Source organism: Argentina silus (genome assembly GCF_951799395.1).
Source record: "Argentina silus genome assembly, chromosome: 19".
NCBI classification, from domain to species: domain Eukaryota; kingdom Metazoa; phylum Chordata; class Actinopteri; order Argentiniformes; family Argentinidae; genus Argentina; species Argentina silus.
In genome coordinates this window covers 7,804,567-7,823,983 of record NC_139673.1, presented here as the reverse complement: position 1 = coordinate 7,823,983, position 19,417 = coordinate 7,804,567, and the positions used below count along the sequence as shown (strand labels likewise).

The following is a 19,417-nucleotide window of genomic DNA, read 5'->3' as shown; positions in this document are numbered from 1 at the left end:
AGCCCTGCTGGTGACCCTCATACACCAACACATACTGTACCCCCAGCGAAGAAATACCTCTGTCCTAAACAGATACCTTAAATACTTCCCACTCACCAATGCAACCAATCCCTACGAATGATTATTAACACAAACTCTTAGAACATTGTGCTGTACTGTATTGTACGGTACTGTAGTGAAAGTCCAGACACTGAGTAAGACATGCCTGATATGGGCCCGGTGCAGGATTGATGCGCTGTCTGGTCCCACAGTTTCAGGGAGTTTTCACCTCGGGGGGGGGGGGGGGGGGGGGAGGGAGGGAATGTTCTCCTCCTGTTAGCCAAGACCTTGATGTGGCTGGTTTCGGCCTTGGCTTCTGCCCTCTGCTGTGTCATAACATAAAAGCTTCATGTCATGTAATAATGTTTGATTGGACAGCGGTGTGTTCTGTCTGTTCTGCAGCTGGACGTCATCATCGCTGACCTGGACGGGGGAACCATCAAGATCCCAGAGTGTATCCACCTGTCGCAGCTCCCCGAGCCCCTGTTGCATCACACCCAGACCGCCCTCTCCTTGGTACGTACACAACCCAGCATGCACCGCGCCTCAGACACCGCAGTACTGTACGTACTGTCTGGTACCTCTCAGCCCCCCTATTACACCACACACAGACCGCCCGCCTGGTACGGTGGCAACCCAGAATGCACTGCAGGGAGCAACTCTCCCCCGTCACATCCCTGTGGAACCCAGCATGGCTTGTTATTCCATAGCTGTACCACTTTTACTCCTTACGTAAGACGTTATTGTAACAGGACAGGATTTGTTTGACTGAGCCGGGTAATAAAAGCTATTTTTACACAGGAACAGTAAATACAGAGGTATAACTCAACAGTGTGAGGATTTGTTTGACTGTGTTTCTGCTAGGTTTTGCACCCAGACCTAGAGATAGCGGATAATGCCTTCCCTCCCCCGCGCACGGCGCCCTCCAACCTCAAGCTGTTGGTAAGTCATCATCACCTTGGTAAACGCGCGCTGCCTTGACCTTTGACCCCCAGCATGTGTCATTGTAATAAATGGAGCAGCTTCCCAGAATATCTGTTTTTGATACGAGGACTCCAACGCCCCCGAGATATATCATATATCTCCTATATCATAGATAGGTCTGTTATCAGGCGTATGAATAGCATAGAAATGTTTCACCTAGTCAGGGTTGTGTCAATCCTAACGACAGAAACTCATTAACCAGATGGTACAATAAACATGTTGTCTGTGACTCATGCTAACCGGACTGAGTTATCACAGCTGGTATGTGTGGTATGTCTTTAAGATGATTCTCCTCTCCTTTCCTCCTCTCTGTGTGTGTGTGTGTGTGTGTGTGTGTTTCTGTGTGTGTGTGTGTGTGTCTGTTTCTGTTTCTGTGTCTGTGTGTGTGTGTGTGTGTGTGTGTGTGTTTCTGTGTCTGTTTCTGTGTCTGTGTCTGTGGGTGTCCCAGGACAAGGAGGTGAGAGCTGTGTTCCTCAGGCTGTTTGCACAGCTCTTCCAAGGCTACAGGTCCTGCCTGCAGCTCATCCGCATCCACTCCGAACCTGTGATTCACTTTCACAAGGTAGGACATCAACATCATGTCCTCTACTGCCAACACCTGGGGTTAAAAACACTCTCTTGGCCAATGCAGGGATCCTGCTGTATAGGCTGGTACCACCACACACTCACAGGGTGTCTCAATGAAGAGAACGGATCACTTGATGCGCACACACACACACACACACACACACACACACACATCTGTGTTGTCCCTGTTGCCCATAGTTTCTTTATTCAGACGATCTTCTTTATTTCACTGTGGTAGATGGTAGAAGGCTATCGATTACTCTGTCGCGCAGTAACAAACACCGTTATGCCTTCTTGGGTTCACATTATATTAATCTGCAAAAGAATGTTTGGACCCAGGCCAAGAACAAGAGGGATTATCCTTTAAGAACTGTCAGATGAATCTTTTGGAGGTGTTTTGTTTGAGTGTGTGTGTTTCTTTTTTGCTTTAGTGAGAGCCAGGGCCAGAATGATGCTTATCTGTGTGTTTGTGTTATATCTGTGTGAGTGCCTGAGTGAGCCATGAGCCATATGAAATGTATCAAGTTTACTTCTTTTTATTTTTTGCGGCAGAGGGGGGGGGGGGGCGCGTTGTATTTGTTTGTGTCTGTGGCGTCGCCTTGGCAACCTCTCGGCACGTCCTTGTGTCAGAGTACCCCACATGGATCAGATTATGGGTCAGGAATCCAGCCACCCATCGACACGATAGAATCCCTCTGCATGTTTCACTCAGAGGCAAAGAACAAAACAAGTCCCCCCAATTTTATCTGATTTCACTAATGAGTACAGGAGATGAATATGACGTGATTTTGCATGTTGTCATTTTCAGTCGAATTTGTCTCCCTTCTGCGGTTTTGGTATGAGCCTGGGTTCCTCATTGTGATGAGGAAAGAGCAATTCGTAAATTCTGTTGCGGAAGTCATATAGATTTTATCCAGTATCTTAATGCTTTTTATTTGTCTGTTCTTCCACCCTGTACCCCCCCCCCCTCCCCCGCACGCTGCAGGCTGCCTTCCTGGGCCAGCGAGGCCTGATCGAGAACGACTTCCTGACCAAGGTTCTAGATGGCATGGCCTTCGCTGGCTTCGTGTCCGAGAGAGGGCCGCCTTACAGAGCCTGTGATCTCTTTGATGAGGTATTGGACAAGACAGCTACTCTGTGTGTTCTGAACATTTGGGAACTCCGTGTTAACTGAATGTGCACCGTCAACCAACCTGTCAAATTCATTTCCGCCCCAATTTATTTTCTTTATTTTTTATGTGGAGATTGATTTGATCGCTGTTCTGAATTTTGACTTGTGTTTATTCCCTGTTGCTCTAGCTGGTGGCCTTTGACGTGGAGCGTTTTAAGGAGGAGGAGGCCAGCCCTGCCAAGCTACAAAAGCACATGAGGGAGCTCTCTGAGCAGCTCTACAAGAACGTGAGTGTCCCGCAGCCTCTGGGTCTGGTCCCTATCCTGGACTAGCCTCTGGGTCTGGTCCCCAGGGTAGTAGACTAGCCTCTGGATCTGGTCCCTAGGGTAGGAGACTATCCTCTGGGTCTGGTCCCCAGGATGGTAGACTAGCCTCTGGGTCTGGTCCCCAGGATGGTAGACTAGCCTTTAGGTCTGGTCCCCAGGATGGTAAACTAGCCTCTGGGTCTGGTCCTTAGGATGGTATAGACTCGCCTCTGGGTCTGGTCCCTATCGTAGACTAGCCTCTGGGTCTGGTCCCCAGGGTGGTAGACTAGCCTCTGGGTTTGGTCCCCAGGGTTGTAGACTAGCCTCTGGGTTTGGTCCCCAGGGTTGTAGACTCGCCTCTGGGTCTGGTCCCTATCGTAGACTAGCCTCTGGGTCTGGTCCCCAGGGTGGTAGACTAGCCTCTGGGTTTGGTCCCCAGGGTTGTAGACTAGCCTCTGGGTTTGGTCCCCAGGGTTGTAGACTAGCCTCTGGGTCTGGTCCCCAGGGTGGTAGACTAGCCTCTGGGTCTGGTCCCCAGGATGGTAGACTAGCCTCTGGGTCTGGTTCCTATCGTAGACTAGCCTCTGGGTCTGGTCCCCAGGGTGGTAGACTAGCCTCTGGGTCTGGTCCCCAGGGTGGTAGACTAGCCTCTGGGTCTGGTCCCTATCATAGACTAGCCTCTGGGTCTGGTCCCCAGGGTTGTAGACTATCCTCTGGGTCTGGTCCCTATCATAGACTAGCCTCTGGGTCTGGTCCCCAGGGTTGTAGACTATCCTCTGGGTCTGGTCCTTAGGATGGTATAGACTAGCCTCTGGGTCTGGTCCCCAGGGTGGTAGACTAGCCTCTGGGTCTGGTCCCTATCGTAGACTAGCCTCTGGGTCTGGTCCCCAGGGTGGTAGACTAGCCTCTGGGTCTGGTCCCCAGGGTGGTAGACTAGCCTCTGGGTCTGGTCCCCAGGGTGGTAGACTATCCTCTGGGTCTGGTCCTTAGGATGGTATAGACTAGCCTCTGGGTCTGGTCCCCAGGGTGGTAGACTAGCCTCTGGGTCTGGTCCCTATCGTAGACTAGCCTCCGGGTCTGGTCCCCAGGGTGGTAGACTAGCCTCTTGGTCTGGTCCCCAGGGTGGTAGACTAGCCTCTGGGTTTGGTCCCCAGGGTGGTAGACTAGCCTCTAGGTCTGGTCCCCACGGTGGTATAGACTAGCCTCTGGGTCTGGTCCCCAGGGTAGTAGACTAGCCTCTGGGTCTGTCCCCAAGGTGGTAAACTAGCCTCTGGGTCTGGTCCCTAGGGTGGTATAGACTAGCGTGTGTGTGTGTGTGTGCAGGTGTGTGTGTGTGTGTGTGTGCGCGCGCGTTTCTGTCTCTCTGTGTGCATCTTATGTTTTGTTTGGCTGGTCCACCGCAGGAGAACCCCAACCCCCACATGGCATTCCAGAAGGTTCCGCGGCCGTCTGAGGGCTCCCACCTGCGGGTGCACCAGGTGCCCTTCCCCCTGCTGGACGAGGAGAGGGTGGAGGGGCTGCTCCAGGAGGGGCTGGCCAAGCACCCCACCCCCCCCACCAGGGCCAACCCCCGGCCCGAGAGGAAGTGTGTGGTGCCCGCCGGACCACCCGTAGGTGCGTGGAACATACACATCACTATACCCCCCCCCCACACACACACACACACACACACACACACACACACCTGTGATACTATCATGGTTCGGTAAGAAAATAACAGAGTGGAATACAGCTGGATGCCACTTGAGGCAATTTTCACTCACTTATAGTTCAGAGTTGCTGAGTATTGAATAGTCGATTTGAACTCGAGGTTTACATAGCTTCTCCACCATGGTCCGTTCTTCTCCCCCCCCCCCCCCCCATCCCCCTGTTCCAGAGTCCATCATGGGGAAGACGGGCTCGGTGTTCAACAGCGCCCGGAGGCTGGAGGTGGTCCGCGCCTGCATCTCCGTCATCTTCGACAACAAGATCATGGAGACGGAGAAGGTGGGTGACGCACTCGTCCTGCTCATCCCTCGGTCATCCCTCGTTCATCAGCACAGAGCCATTAGAGGAGGGAGGGATAACCCAGCCAGGGACATATAGGGGGAGAGGGAGAAAGGGAGAGACACACCCACAGTCGGGTTCTCTCTCAACACCTTCTTCATCCTAATAGCTCCCAGCTTGGAGCCATAAAACACACACACACACACACACACACACATACACACACACACCCACACACCCAGAGTAGAGACCACCGGTAATCAAACACTCACCCTGACCAGCCCCCAGCCCCATAATCTCCTCGTTATCATCAGAAAAAAGGCCATATTGTTTTAACATTGAGGTTAATAGCAGAGCTGTTGCTTGCATTTTTCTCCCCTGGGGTTTTCCCTTTCAGCATCCATAAATTACACCTAAATTACCCCTCTTGTGCAGATTCATTACCGCTGCGTTCAGTGCAGGGCCCATACGAACACTGTGTGCGTGTGTGTGAGCACGTGCGTGTATGCTGTCTACGCGTCCATGCCATGCGTGTGTGCGTGCCGTGTGCCATGTTTCTGTAATGGGACGGTAGCCCCCCCACTGTCTTTAACACACTGGTTGTATAACGGCCCTATTCCCCTGTGTGGCTGACAGCACGCCACTCTGTGGTCCCTCTGGGTCTATAAATCCTCCACCTCCGTACAACCCACATGAAACCCGTTACCCAGAGGGACCAGACCCAGACACACAACGTTCTACAGCTAGTCTAGTTTGTCATTAGTATGAAATATGCTGTGTTTTGTTCCCTGTGGTCTCAGCAGTTCACTGGCTGGTCTGGTAATGACTGATACTGTACCTGTTCCTGAGCCCCCAGAGAGCGGCATGCTTTGGTTACGTGGCTGCGGGGGGACGGGACGTGGGGGGGGGGGTTAGTCTGGACACGTGGGATTTTTTTGGACATGTTGTTCAGGAAAGCTGGTGTCAGATGAGACTCTAGGGTCACAGGTTTTTTTCTCATAAATGTGTTTTTGTGGGTCAGTGTCTTTGTGTGCTTTGCGGCTCATATGATTGCTAGTATTTGAATATTTCTCTTTCTCTCTCTCTCTCCCTCTCTATCTCTATCTCTCTCTCTCTCTCTCCCTCTCCATTCCTCTCTCTCCCCCTATCTCTCTCTCTCCCTCTCCATTCCTCTCTCTCTCCCCCTCTCTCTCTCTCTCCCTCCATTCCTCTCTCTCCCCCTCTCTCTCTCTCTCTCCATTCCCCCCCCCCCTCTCTCTCTCTCTCTGCCTCTCCCGCAGTCTCTGCCGGCTGCGCTGCGGGCTCTGAAGGGCAAGGCGGCCCGCCAGTGTCTGACCGAGGAGCTGAGCCTCCACGTCCAGCAGAACCGGGCCATCCTGGACCACCAGCAGTTTGACTACGTCATCCGCATGATGAACTGCGCCCTCCAGGTGGGTGACAACGCACCGACCCCCCTCTTCTTCTGTTACATTTACATTTACATTTATGGCATTTAGCAGATGCCTTTATCCAAAGGGACTTGCAACAAATACATTTGTTTAAGTAAGTGAATCTTCTATCCATCAGTCACCAGAAGATAAAGTAATCAATGCTCAGACCAAGGACCACAGGCAGTCACAATGCTAGAAGGGTCTATCTCCTCGTCACATGACCCTTTTCATCCCCAGCGCCACCGTCTTCTCCGTCCTAAAGTGTCCATCCTCACTGAATGTCACCTGACTCCTTGTAGGATGCGTATAGATATATAAATAGATATATAAATATAGATCTAGTGAGCAAGTAGGTTTCCAAAATACACACAGGACAAACATTTAGAAACACATAAAAATGTTTTAGTTTTTTTTGTTAACTCACTGTGTTTTCCCCTACTTCTTGGTAAAATGGGATCTGCCGTTGATGTATGGTACCTGGTGCTGTCAGGCCTAGGGTTGCACCAGCGCTTTGGTTATTAGTCAGAAGCAATTAGTGATTTATTTCCTGCCGTCGCTCTGTTACATGTAGCCTATGAAGTGTCACCGTGCCATAAATCAAGCAGCATGGCGGAGTGGAGCAGAGGGGGGGTCTCAGAGTGGAGCAGAGGGGGGGTCTCAGAGTGGAGCAGGGCTGGGGTTTCAGAGTGGAGCAGAGCTGGGGTCTCAGAGTGGAGCAGAGGGGGGGTCTCAGAGTGGAGCAGAGTGGGGGTCTCAGAGCTGGGGTGCCAGAGTGGAGGAGCCTCCCGCCCCCCGCTGCCGGGGGCGGTTTAATGATTCTGAGCCGCGTTCACAGAGAATGAGTTTTATGGAGTTACTCAGGATTCCGCACATTCTTCTGGCCAAACGATGGAGGCCAGTGACCCAATTAATCCCACCATCTGTTGAGTGTAGCGTAGCGTAGCCTAGCGTGGCGGGGGGGGGGGCGGGGGGGGCGCTATGGGATACGTGGAGGTCACTCCTCTCCATGCACGTATTCTTCGTCTCTGCCTCACTCTCCGCCGACTAACTAGGTCAGGAACAAACCCCCAGCTGGAGCAGAGGAAGACTGGGTAAATATATACATACCTGTATATATACCTGTTCTCCTGTCTGGGACATAGTTCCCCACCGTACACACACCGCACACACACACTTACCTTCTCTATCTGACTACAGGAGTCCTCTGTGTGTAGAGCAGACGACTGGGACTTTCTTTCCTAAGGTAGTCCAGGACTTCCGCTTCCAGAGCCGGTGCTGATCCGACAGTAGTCTCCCTGCGGAGGACAGTGGGTTGAAAGTGACACTGGCTGTACCTGGGTGTCAGAACCGCAGATTAACTGCAGCTTTGTTGCCGGAGTCTCTCCTGTGAATATAGGACCGTTCTGGAATGCAACAGAACCATGTAGAAACGCGGGTCTGTTAGATTGCTAAACGCAGCGGCGTTATCTGATCTCTCAGACTGCAAGCATGTCTGTCACGTATTGTTTTTCTCGGATGAAAATGGGATCCTGATGTGGTGCGTCTATGTGTGTGTGTGCGTGCGTGTGCGTGTGAGCGTTTTTCTAGGAACAGACACGCGTGGTATTTGCAGATAAAGTATTTCTTCCACGCGAGCATTTTTCGCAATGACGTTGATCTGGGAATACCGAATCCCCCTTTGCTATAAGGGCAAATAGGTGATGCATGCAAGATCTCTACAATATGGCCCCATCACAGTTGATTATCCTGGATGACAAACAGACACGGGTGAGTGCAGCGGCAGAGCAGCCAGAGGCAGAGGTGTGTTTTACAGGGAGTGGAGGGACTTCGTCCAGGCATCTGTCTCTTTCCCCTGGGAGGTTAAGGGTCACTTGGCAGGATCTTCTACGGTACAGCATGGAATGTGTCAGGAGGAGAGGAGAGGAGGTGGATGGAGGGGTGGGGCTGTTCTCTGTACAGGTTGGAGGAAGTGGAGAAAGATGTGGTTCCTCTCATCTTTCTACAGGTATATCACCTGACCTCTCCTACAGGTGCATCACCTGACCTCTCCTACAGGTGTATCAGCCTCTTCAACACCTACTTCTCAGACTAGAACAGATACAGTCCACCATTAGAGATGTCACTCTACAACATGCTCTTCACTGTACATACAACATGCTCTTCACTCTCTACAACATGCTCTTCACTCTCTACAACATGCTCTTCACTCTCTACAACATGCTCTTCACTGTACATACAACATGCTCTTCACTCTACAACATGCTCTTCACTCTCTACAAAATGCTCTTCACTCTCTACAACATGCTCTTCACTCTCTACAACATGCTCTTCACTCTCTACAACATGCTCTTCACTCTCTACAACATGCTCTTCACTCTCTACAACATGCTCTTCTCTCTACAACATGCTCTTCACTCTACAACATGCTCTTCACTCTACAACATGCTCTTCACTCTCTACAACATGCTCTTCACTCTCTACAACATGCTCTTCACTGTACATACAACATGCTCTTCACTCTACAACATGCTCTTCACTCTCTACAAAATGCTCTTCACTCTCTACAACATGCTCTTCACTCTCTACAACATGCTCTTCACTCTCTACAACATGCTCTTCACTCTCTACAACATGCTCTTCACTCTCTACAACATGCTCTTCACTCTACAACATGCTCTTCACTCTACAACATGCTCTTCACTCTCTACAACATGCTCTTCACTCTACAACATGCTCTTCACTCTACAACATGCTCTTCACTCTCTACAACATGCTCTTCACTCTACAACATGCTCTTCACTCTACAACATGCTCTCCTCTCTCTTCTCATGCTCTAGTCTGGTTCAGTCATCTCTCTCTATTATCCTTTAACAGCGTGCAGGTACACACTCCTCCTAAACTCCTCCAAACCTCCAGGGTGCTCATTTCACCAGACATTCCTGCCTTATTTTCCTAGAATCTCTTTTGCCTCTCTTTGCCGTAACAAAATAAGCAACAGTTTTACACAGGGAGCCGGCCGGTGTTTGCAATTCGCCAAAAAGATGAGATAAAACATAGCATGCATAACTTGATAATTTCATTTAGCTTGACTGCGTTACATGCTGTTATTTCTTCCCTTGTGTTTTCACTAAGACAACAGGCCTCTCGAAAGGTCTCTCCATGTTCTGGGTATTTGGTCCGGGTTTCATATCCTGGTATGGGGCCGAGCTCCATGGATTTGTCTCGGCTGACCTGTAAAAAGGAATAAAAATAGCAGATTGCCGCTGCAGTAATAACTCTCATATTCCTCGTTTACCCTTCTCTTTCAACGCCATGCCCTGTCAGAAACCCCTCTGAGATATTAGACATCACACCACTGCCAGGAAGTGTGTGTGTGGGTGTGTAGTGTGTGTGAGTGCATGTATGACTTATGCTGTTTGCAATGCAACAGGCTCCTAGCTGCACTATGACAGCATGACGCCTCATTAGACAGCCAGGCATGCCTGTCCATCTTATATTCCTAATGATGTCACCATCATGAGACCAATCATAAGTTAATGGTCCACATGTAAAACTAAACTGTCAGTTGTTGGGCTGGAGGGGTGTGTTTTAGTGTGGTTCTGCTGTGTGTTAGCACGCTGGCGTAAGCACTTGAGATGTTTGCAGGGGAGCACCGGCGCAGGGAGTAATACGGTATAAAAAATGGGGCCGCCTGTCCTGTACATTAGGGCAGAGGTGAGGGGATTTGAAGCACATGGTAGAAAATGTATTTTTTTCTGCTTTGGTTTTCTCGGTACAGTATGAATCACAGTACTGTGTAGCTACTTTGTGTAGAAATCCACTTTCGGTGTTATAGATTTGAAAAAATGTTCGGTAAAGAAATCGGGGGGAATGTCATCCCCTTGGCACATCCTGTTGTGACATTCTTCGGTGATGGGCTGGTCCGTGAGGTCCTTTCCCGCTCCCTTTTAATCACTTCGCCGATTGTTTACGTTTTCTTTATTTATTGGAAGAATTTGAAGTATTCAAAGCAAACATTTACATCTCTCATTTTTAGTCAGTTGGGTTGTTGTTTCAGTGACACGTGCTGAAGGCCCGTGGGTTTGCGGAGGGTGTGAGGAATGGACGTGATTGGCTAAGCCAAGTAGCGGATAAAAAAAAAAACATGCAGTCATCATGACTTCCTGTCATCTTCTGCCTCAACCCCGAGGTGCGCGCGCACACGCACACACACACACACACACACCCACCCACACACACACACACACACACACACACACACACACACACACACACACTTACACAACATCTTGGAGTGGTTGCCGTTACTATAGCAGTCCTGGCTCACAATTATCTGTTTAACATTTTTCAACAAGTTTAGAAGTCTTATCTCTTCCCGGTTTGCCCTGTGATTCACGCCTTCGTTAGAACATTTGCCTAATGGGGGTTACGATGTGTTGTTGGCGTGCGTGTTTTGTCCGCCTCGCCAGCTGTTGCAGGTTTGGAAGGTGGACGTTGCGCAACGTGGACTGAGCCCTGCTGGGGGGGGGGGGGGGGGTGGTATGGTATGTAACCTTGGCATCCCAACCATTTCCTGTCAGAGAGGATTATGGGCCCTCGCCGTTCTGCTCTCTTACGACGGCCGTGGGCCCCTTTGACGGTGCTCAGAATGTCGGCCGTTGTCCACGTGCGCTGCTGGGGGGGTGAAGGGCTGTGAGATCCATGCGTTAAAATTCAATGCAAAAAACGTTATTATCTATCACATAATAATGACAGAAGCTCAAGAACAACATAAAAAAAAACACATACATGAAAGACTCACATAAAATGACATTAAAACACAAATAATTCCATAAATAAATAAGAGCAGGTGTGCAGAGCTGCATTAAAAAGTAGCGACAGTGTATTTGACCTTATTTAAAATAGACATTGCAGTCGGAATGAAAGAGTTTTTGTCTGTCGTTTTTTTGACCAGAGGTGCTCTAAATCGGCTGCCTGGTGGGAGTAGCTGAAAGGAGTGGTGAAGGGGGTGTGAAGGGTCCTTAATGATGGGAGTAGCTGAAAGGAGTGGTGAAGGGTCCTTAATGATGGAGTCTGCCTTTCTTTTTACTACGTGACTGTAAAGAGAGGGTGTTAGGTGCCCGGGGCCCCCCACAACACAGCTCTTTAGTTTCACTAATGTTCAGTTCCAAGGAGCTTTCCTGGAACCAGAGGACCATGGAATCCACATACTGCCTGTATGGTGACAGGGAGCGCTCGTCTGTCATGCGGGCCACCAAGGCCATGTCATCAGCATACTTACAAAGTGACAGTCCGTTGCTGTTGCAGGTGATTTCGTTTGTGTATATGGAGAAGAGGATGGGTGACAAGACACAGCCCTGTGGGACCCCAGTATATAAAACAATGTTGTTGGATTTAAGACAATTCACTCTGTTGGGGTGTGTCCTTTAAAAAATCCATAATCCATAAAACTAGTGTTGTGTTGACCTGTAGTCCTTGGAGGCGGTGCAGAAGTGTGTTTGTGTTTACTGTATTACAAGCAGATGAAGTCCATAAATAAAATCCTGACATATGATTTTGGTGAGTCAAGTTCTAGATAGGTGATGCCGATGCCTAGTGATACTGCACTGGCCAATAGACTGCTTTTGAACGGTGGACACACACCCCCATTCAGACCGTTGGTAGGTTGGTTCTCTCCAAGTGGTTTTAGCAGGGCCAAAGGGTATCAGTGTACCCACATATCTACACACACACACACACACACACACACACATGAAGTACTGTTACTGGACCCTTTGCCCTACTGCACTCTCTAGGATGTTCTGTTTGACACACACTACACACACAAACACAGACACACACACACAATCCATCTCTGTCTCTGTAGCCTAGCTAGGACAACAGCCTTACTTAACACAGACCACTGGGATGGGATCATTGTGGTGCATCATTCCCATGTTCCAGATAACACCGCTTCCCTAGGAGGTCAACCATTTTGACCAGGTAAACATCGCAAGGAGAGAAACAGAGAGAGAGAGAACATTCCAGAAAACAAACGCCAATTCGATGTCGTTTTCATCCACGTGTTAGTGTGTGTGATGACTAAAACAGTGTGTATGTCTTCACAGTCCTGCCTCTGTGTGTGTGTGTGTGTGTGTGTGTGTGTGTGTGTGTGTGTGTGTGTGTGTGTGTGCGTGTGCACGTAGTCCTGTGTGTATGACTCAGGGTGACTTAGGGCCTGTGCTCAGTTCATTCAGTTCCTATTGCACTGTGGTTCCTGTCCTGGGACCACTGTATCCTATCCACGAATACCACAGTAAATACCACAGTAAATACCACAGCAGCCTCATAAAAAGCCCCCTCCTTTACCTTCTCCAGTCCCCTCCCCCCTCCCTCTGCTGTACATGTCTGTCACAGTGAGACCTTTCCTGAAAAGCAGCATTCCACAAGGAGAGTCTGGAAGTGTCTGGAATTGGCAGGAAGCTGCTCTCCACTTATTTCCTGGGGAAGGGAGGGGGGGGGGGGGGGGGTCTGGTGAAATATGCAGGGTCTTTGTTTGGTGTGTATACGTGTCCATCAGGGGGAATAACTCCATGAGTCACTAAAGACTCACAACCTCGAGAAAGAGAGAGAGAGGAGGAGAGATGGAGGACAGGAGAAAGGGATGAGGTGGCTCCCACTCTCCCTGTCTACTCCAAGCGACGTCCACCCCCCACACACTCCAGCCAGATATACACTCACTCCCCCTCCCCCAGCATGCACTCTTTCACGGTCACGTATGCGCCAGGGGCTCCAAGGCGACTGTTGTGTCCTGAGGCTTAAGCATTTCCTCTGTCGCTAGGTCAACTAGCATACGTGCTGCTGATAAACCAGGAAGCAGTATGCCCTCCTATTGGCTCCTCTACACACACACACACACACGCTCTTCTTTCAATCATTTATCTTCATCGTCGTTTAGATTCTTCAATAAATGTTAGTCTTTTGCCCTATTGGCCTCGTTGAGGAGTGAAGAAGCACCATAAATCATTCTCTAACCTGAGCAGCTGTCATTAGAAGATACCATGCCTCCTAGGAGCCTGGTAATGAGAGAACAGCACTTAGTTTCTCTTGTCAGATTACGGCTTTCGGTTCTGTTTGGGGACGATACCGAGGTCAGCTAAAGTAAACCTGACTGTGAGAGTGAAATATGTCTGTAGTGAGATATGTCTGTAGTGAGATATGACTGTAGTGAGATATGACTGTAGTGAGATATGACTTTACAGCAGGGTTGTTTTCTAGATAGTAGAACCCTCGCCTGGTCTCTACGACGGTGTTTTCATCCCCTGAATCAAAGCTTCTGCCGTTTGATCTCAACAGGCATGGCTCAAGGCATTCAACGTTTTTGTGAAATGATGACTTAGGAGAGGGCCCCGGGGGGGGGGGGGGGGTGCCGGGGCCTATATTAAATGTTTCTCCAGACTTTGCTGGCACTGACCTTGTGGTCTCTTTTTGTCTGAAAAATGGATGGCTCTGTAAAAAAACATTCTCGTTTTTCCGCCTGGCCGCTTCCACCATTCCGTGTCACTGTTTTTCAGCGTGTTTCAGGGTTCTGTGAACCCTCGTGATCCGCGGCGTCGTAAGGATGCTGGTAAACAAAAGCTCTAAGCTGGAACATCGGACTGCAACCCAAATAACGGGTTTACTGTATTACAAGCAGATGAAGTCCATAAATAAAATCCTGACATATGATTTTGGTGAGTCAAGTTCTAGATAGGTGATGCTGATGCCTAGTGATACTGCACTGGCCAATAGACTGCTTTTGAACGGTGGACACACACCCCCATTCAGACCGTTGGTAGGTTGGTTCTCTCCAAGTGGTTTTAGCAGGGCCAAAGGGTATCAGTGTACCCACATATCTACACACACACACATGAAGTACTGTTACTGGACCCTTTGCCCTACTGCACTCTCTAGGATGTCCTGTTTGACACACACTACACACACACACACACACAGACACACACACACAATCCATCTCTGTCTCTGTAGCCTAGCTGGGACAACAGCCTTACTTAACACAGACCACTGGGATGGGAGGTTGCATGGTGCATCATTCCCATGTTCCAGATAACACCGCTTCCCTAGGAGGTCAACCATTTTGACCAGGTAAACATCGCAAGGAGAGAGACAGAGAGAGAGAGAACATTCCAGAAAACAAACGCCAATTCGTGTGTGCGCGCGTGTGTGTGCGCACGTAGTCCTGTGTGTATGGCTCAGGGTGACTTAGGGCCTGTGCTCAGTTCATTCAGTTCCTATTGCACTGCAAATAACGGAAAAAGAGCTGCGAGAAAGAGAGGAGGAGGAAAAAAACAGAAAGCATGCCTCGTCGGTCCATTGGGGGTCCTAGGCTTTCATGTTTGGTTTGAACAACGTGTGTTTTGCATTTGCTCCTCTCCGTGCATTCTTGCACTTTTTTTTGCGAGGGATGAGGGAGCAGGGGAGTGAGCCATGAAAGAGACCCCCAGCCTCCACCGTTGGCAAGTACAGCATTCCTGTCACAATCCCTGATTCCCCCCCCCCTCCCGCCAAACTGCAGGCTCGCATTGCGTGTGTGTGAGTGGGTGAGTTGGTGTGCGTGTTTATGAACATGTTGAGTATGTCTTATGCGTGATTATGAAGTGATTGTTTGTGTGTGTGAGAGGAGTGTGTGTACGTGTGTGCGTGTACGTACAAGAAAGAGAGATTGTGTGTGTGTGTGTGTGTGTGTGTGTGCCGTGCGTGCGTGCGTGTTTGTGTCTGCGTAAATGAGAGCGAGTGTGTGTGTGTGTGTGTGTGTGTGTGTGTGTGTGTGTGTGTGTGTGTGTGCGCCATGCGTGTGTGTGTCCGCGCAAATGAGAGGAATTGTGTGTGCACGAAAGATGGTGTGTGTGTGTGCATGAGAGATGGTGTGTGTGTGTGTGCATGAGAGATGGTGTGTGTGTGTGTGAGAGAGATGGTGTGAGTGAATGAGAGAGATGGTGTGTGTGTGTTTGTGTGTGTGTGTGTGTGTGTGTGTGTGTGTGTGTGAGAGACATGGTGTGAGTGTGTGGTATGCGTGTGTTTGATTTACGTTCCCTGGCCCTGGGGACCCTGTGAGGGTTATGAGACACGGCTCCAGATCAGGATCAGCTCTGTTGTTTTGACATGGAGTTAAATCAAGTTTCCGGCGGCCATTCTCATTCTCCCAGTTCAACAAATAAATCCCAACAAAGCTCATGGAGATAAGTACCAATTTCCTGTGTGTCGAGCACTCTTCAGTCCGACTACAGTCTTTTTTTTCCCATCTTTCTCTCTCTCCTTTTCTCATTCTTTCCTTTTATCATACGCTTTTATGTTTTCAGTAAGAGCTGGTATTGTGGCCGGGTCCACTGGTTCTGCTATCTACCGGAACACCATACTTCTCTCTAATGCTCCATTGAGTACCACGTCTTTGATTTCAAAACGGACCCAAACTCAAAGACATTCTGTTGTGCGAATATTATTGAGGGAAAATTGTCAGCTGCCCTCTGCCTTCAAAAAACCTAATATACTTGACTAATACTCGACTATGCCTGACTAATGGGCATTGCATTTTATTGCCAAGACAATTTGTGATTTTATGCAGCATCGTTTGAATTTATTGAATCATTTTTGTAGATGTTGGTCCCAGATACTTCACGTAATCTGGTTTCAAGAATTCAAAATATGAAATTACCATTAAATAGAAAATTGGACCCCTCAGACAAAATGTGTCAGAGCTGGTATTATATAAGGCTATTGAAAGCATATGTATGTACCCGGCAGGCTGCGGTACCATTGGCTTGACAGTGAATGGACCTGGCAAAACCGCTATGGAGAGCAGCATGGACACTAAACAGAACTAATTGGCCCTTATGTAACAGGAAGTGTATGTTTACCAGATATGGATTGAATATCCAATATCTGTTTGACCTTCTCTTTAGGACTGTTGGTTTGATCATACAGTGAGTCATCTAAAACTATAGTTGGAAATGGTAATAGGACTTATTATTATTAGAAACAATATCCCCAATAGTGCTGGTACCATCATAGAGGATTTGATTGCTCCAATTTCTTTCTCAGTGAAGGATTGAGTTATGTCTGTCTGCCCATTACATCTTGTGCAGAGCTATGGCAGGTGTACATAAAGACCCTGTCTGTTTCTATAACATGTGCCCTTCCCTCTCCTCTCCTCTCCTCTCCCCTCCTCTCCTCTCCTACAGGACTGCTCAAGCTCAGAAGAGTACACAGTGGCCGCCGCCCTGCTGCCCTTGACAACAGCCTTCTACCGGGTGAGTAATGAGAGAGAGAGGGAAGGAGAGAGAGTGTGTGAGAGAGAGAGAGCGAGTGAGGGAGTGAGTGAGAAAATAGGAGAGAGATTCCACAGCGGTCCCCCTCTCACACGGAATGGAGAGAGAGAGAGAGAGAGAGAGAGAGGCGTGACTTCCCAGCTGTCCTGGCGCTGGTCCCTCTGTTGAAGGTTGCCCACTCCTGAAGCATGCTCTAACCTCATGGCTCTAAGCTCATAGCAGTCACACATTGTGTTCCAGCCTGCCAGCCAGGACACCACCCAGTCCCTGCCCTCCAGCCATGATGCCATTGCAGAGTAGGGTGCAATCACTCCTAGATGCTGATCTAGGGTCAGTTACTGACTTCAGTTACTGACCCCAGTCTACTGACTTATTTTCATTTTGGAAAATTGGAGAGAGATTCCATTGTGGAAATAAGTGTGTATAGGTCAGGACATTGATCCGTTTAGCCCTAGACTAGCCTCGTTAGGGTAAAAGGAGGGTAGGACCGCGGGCCACTGTGGTCTCCAACCCCTGTAGTCAAGACGCCCTACAGCCATTATGCCATTGCAGAGTAGGGTGCGATCACTCCTAGATGCTGATCTGGGGTCAGTTACATTTACCCCCCCCCCCCCCCCCCTCCCAAGGTTAGGATTTAGGGGAGCGGTAAGCTGATCTTAAATCTGAAGAACTTCACCCCAAAGCTGTTGCTGCAGGAGGCCACAGAGAGGAGACAGACAGAGGAAGTGTGGATGGATGGATGGATGGATGGATGGATGGATGGATTACTTTATTTGTCACATTTAAAATATACATAGAGTTTCCTCAGCCGTTTGAGTCCAACAATACACAAATTCAAAATAAAGTCGACTGACTTATTTCCATTGGGGTCTCTTAGACCAGAGGAAATAAGTGTGTATAGGTCAGGACATTGACCCGTTTAGCCCTAGACTAGCCTCGTTAGGGTAAAAGGAGGGTAGGGATGTGGGCCGCTGTGGTCTCCAACTCCTGTGGTCAAGAAGGGGTTGCTGTGGTCAGGTCGGGGTTGCTGTGGTCAGGGTTGCGGTGGCGTGAACCACAAATATGTCCCCGCTGCTCTAGTCTGTTGTTGTTGCCATGGGGACAGACACAACTGTGGTTCTGTTGCGCTTGAGTTGGGCAGATTTGGACCTCACCACCCCCCTCGTCTCCCTTTCTCTCTCTCCCTCTCTCTCACTCTGTGCCACTTTATGACTCATGCTGTTCTCACGGGACAGACAGGCAGACTGATGTAACTCTCTCAGATAAGCCCTGTTCCCCCCCCCCCCTCTTTCTCTCTCTCTTTCTCTTTTTATTTCCCATCCCACGATAACCACTTCATCAGTGTCCTCTGTCGTTCCACACTGCCACTGGCATTGTGCACATGTAGAGAAGAATGTAAACACTTTGAGGTGAATTGGTTCATTAGTTGATTAAGGTCAAGAAGAGAGGAGCAAATTCAATGTAACCTGCGGTGGTCCGCTTCCTCTACTACCAGCAGGCACACTATCCTTCATCCCTCTGCTGTTTTGTCTGGGAAGCTAAGCGGGGTATCCCTTGGTCAATTCTTGGATGGGGGTAAAAAAACAGGCTGCTGGAAGTGGTGTTGGAGGACCAGTAGGTGGCACTCCCTCTGGTCTAAGAGACCCCAGCGCCCCAGGGCAGTGAATGGGGCATTGCCTTTCAGAGGATGCCGTTCTTCGGATGAGACGTTTAAAACAAGGTCCCGACTCCCGAGTTGTTAAAAATCCCATGGCACTCCCATGGCGTGTTAATGCCGGTGTCCTGGCTAAGCTCCCAATCTGGCCCTCATATGATCATGGCAACCTCATCATCCCCTGCTTACTATTGGCTCATTCATCCCCACTCCGTTCCCCTGCAACTCTTCCCCAGGTCGTTGCTGGAAAAGAGAACATGTTCTCAGTCAACTTACCTGGTAAAATAAGGGATAAATAAACATTTTTTTTAAAACTAGCTCGTCTGAACACAGTGAAAGGCCACTCAAGTGATTTCAGGAATGATTGGAGACGTGTAACTATCGGAGATGTTTAATGATGTTTAGATGTTGATCTGTTAGATGTCTAGATGTGCTCGGTTGGGGTTGTTTGTTTAGTTGTGCTCTAGTCTATACAGTGTCTCTCACTCCCCTAACTCTCTGTCACGGTCGACACTTGAGACCCAGAGCCAAGGGATTCATCCAGATGTGTGCCTGTATTATCATCGTTAAAACATCTGAAAGCCATTGCCCCCTCAGTATTTCTCAACTGTTTTTGTTCCTCCATCTTACGTAACCACAAAACCTGATTAAGGGCTTACATAAAAGAGACCTCTATCGCCAGGTTTGCAGAGTGAGAGACACGAACCTTGAGAGAGAGGAAAGAGGCATTGCTGAGTAGAATGATATTGTGAGTTCCAGAAGCCTACAGATTTCTCACAGGTTTGCAGAGGAATGGCAACGTTCAAGTCCAGTCTCTGGTCACGCAAATCGAGGAAGAAAGAATCAGCCAAAAGTCCTATTTTCTTCGGAATTCATCTTGGACGACGCAGACATCACGGCATTAACAAAAGGTGGGGAAACTTATTCCAAAGAAACAGATCACCTTGAGACGGTTTGCAGCATTCCGTGCCACGCTACCACCAAGGTTGTTGGCACATTCGCCAATGGCATCTTGGTTCCAAATGTCTGTGGGCCTG

The 19,417-nt window shown here is 49.2% G+C and overlaps 1 protein-coding gene across 1 annotated transcript in view; it reads left to right on the top strand.

The window, feature by feature from the left end:
* Positions 1–19,417, top strand: part of sbf2 (SET binding factor 2) — a gene marked incomplete at its 3' end in the record, with an annotated part of 89,338 nt that overhangs the window by 42,886 nt on the left and 27,035 nt on the right. Inside the window, exons 9-17 of the mRNA XM_083690854.1 lie at positions 442–555; positions 904–981; positions 1,472–1,585; positions 2,576–2,704; positions 2,890–2,988; positions 4,410–4,620; positions 4,883–4,992; positions 6,273–6,422; positions 16,640–16,708. Coding sequence (XP_083546980.1) covers positions 442–555; positions 904–981; positions 1,472–1,585; positions 2,576–2,704; positions 2,890–2,988; positions 4,410–4,620; positions 4,883–4,992; positions 6,273–6,422; positions 16,640–16,708 — 1,074 coding nt within the window. The remainder of the gene's footprint in view (positions 1–441; positions 556–903; positions 982–1,471; positions 1,586–2,575; positions 2,705–2,889; positions 2,989–4,409; positions 4,621–4,882; positions 4,993–6,272; positions 6,423–16,639; positions 16,709–19,417) is intronic.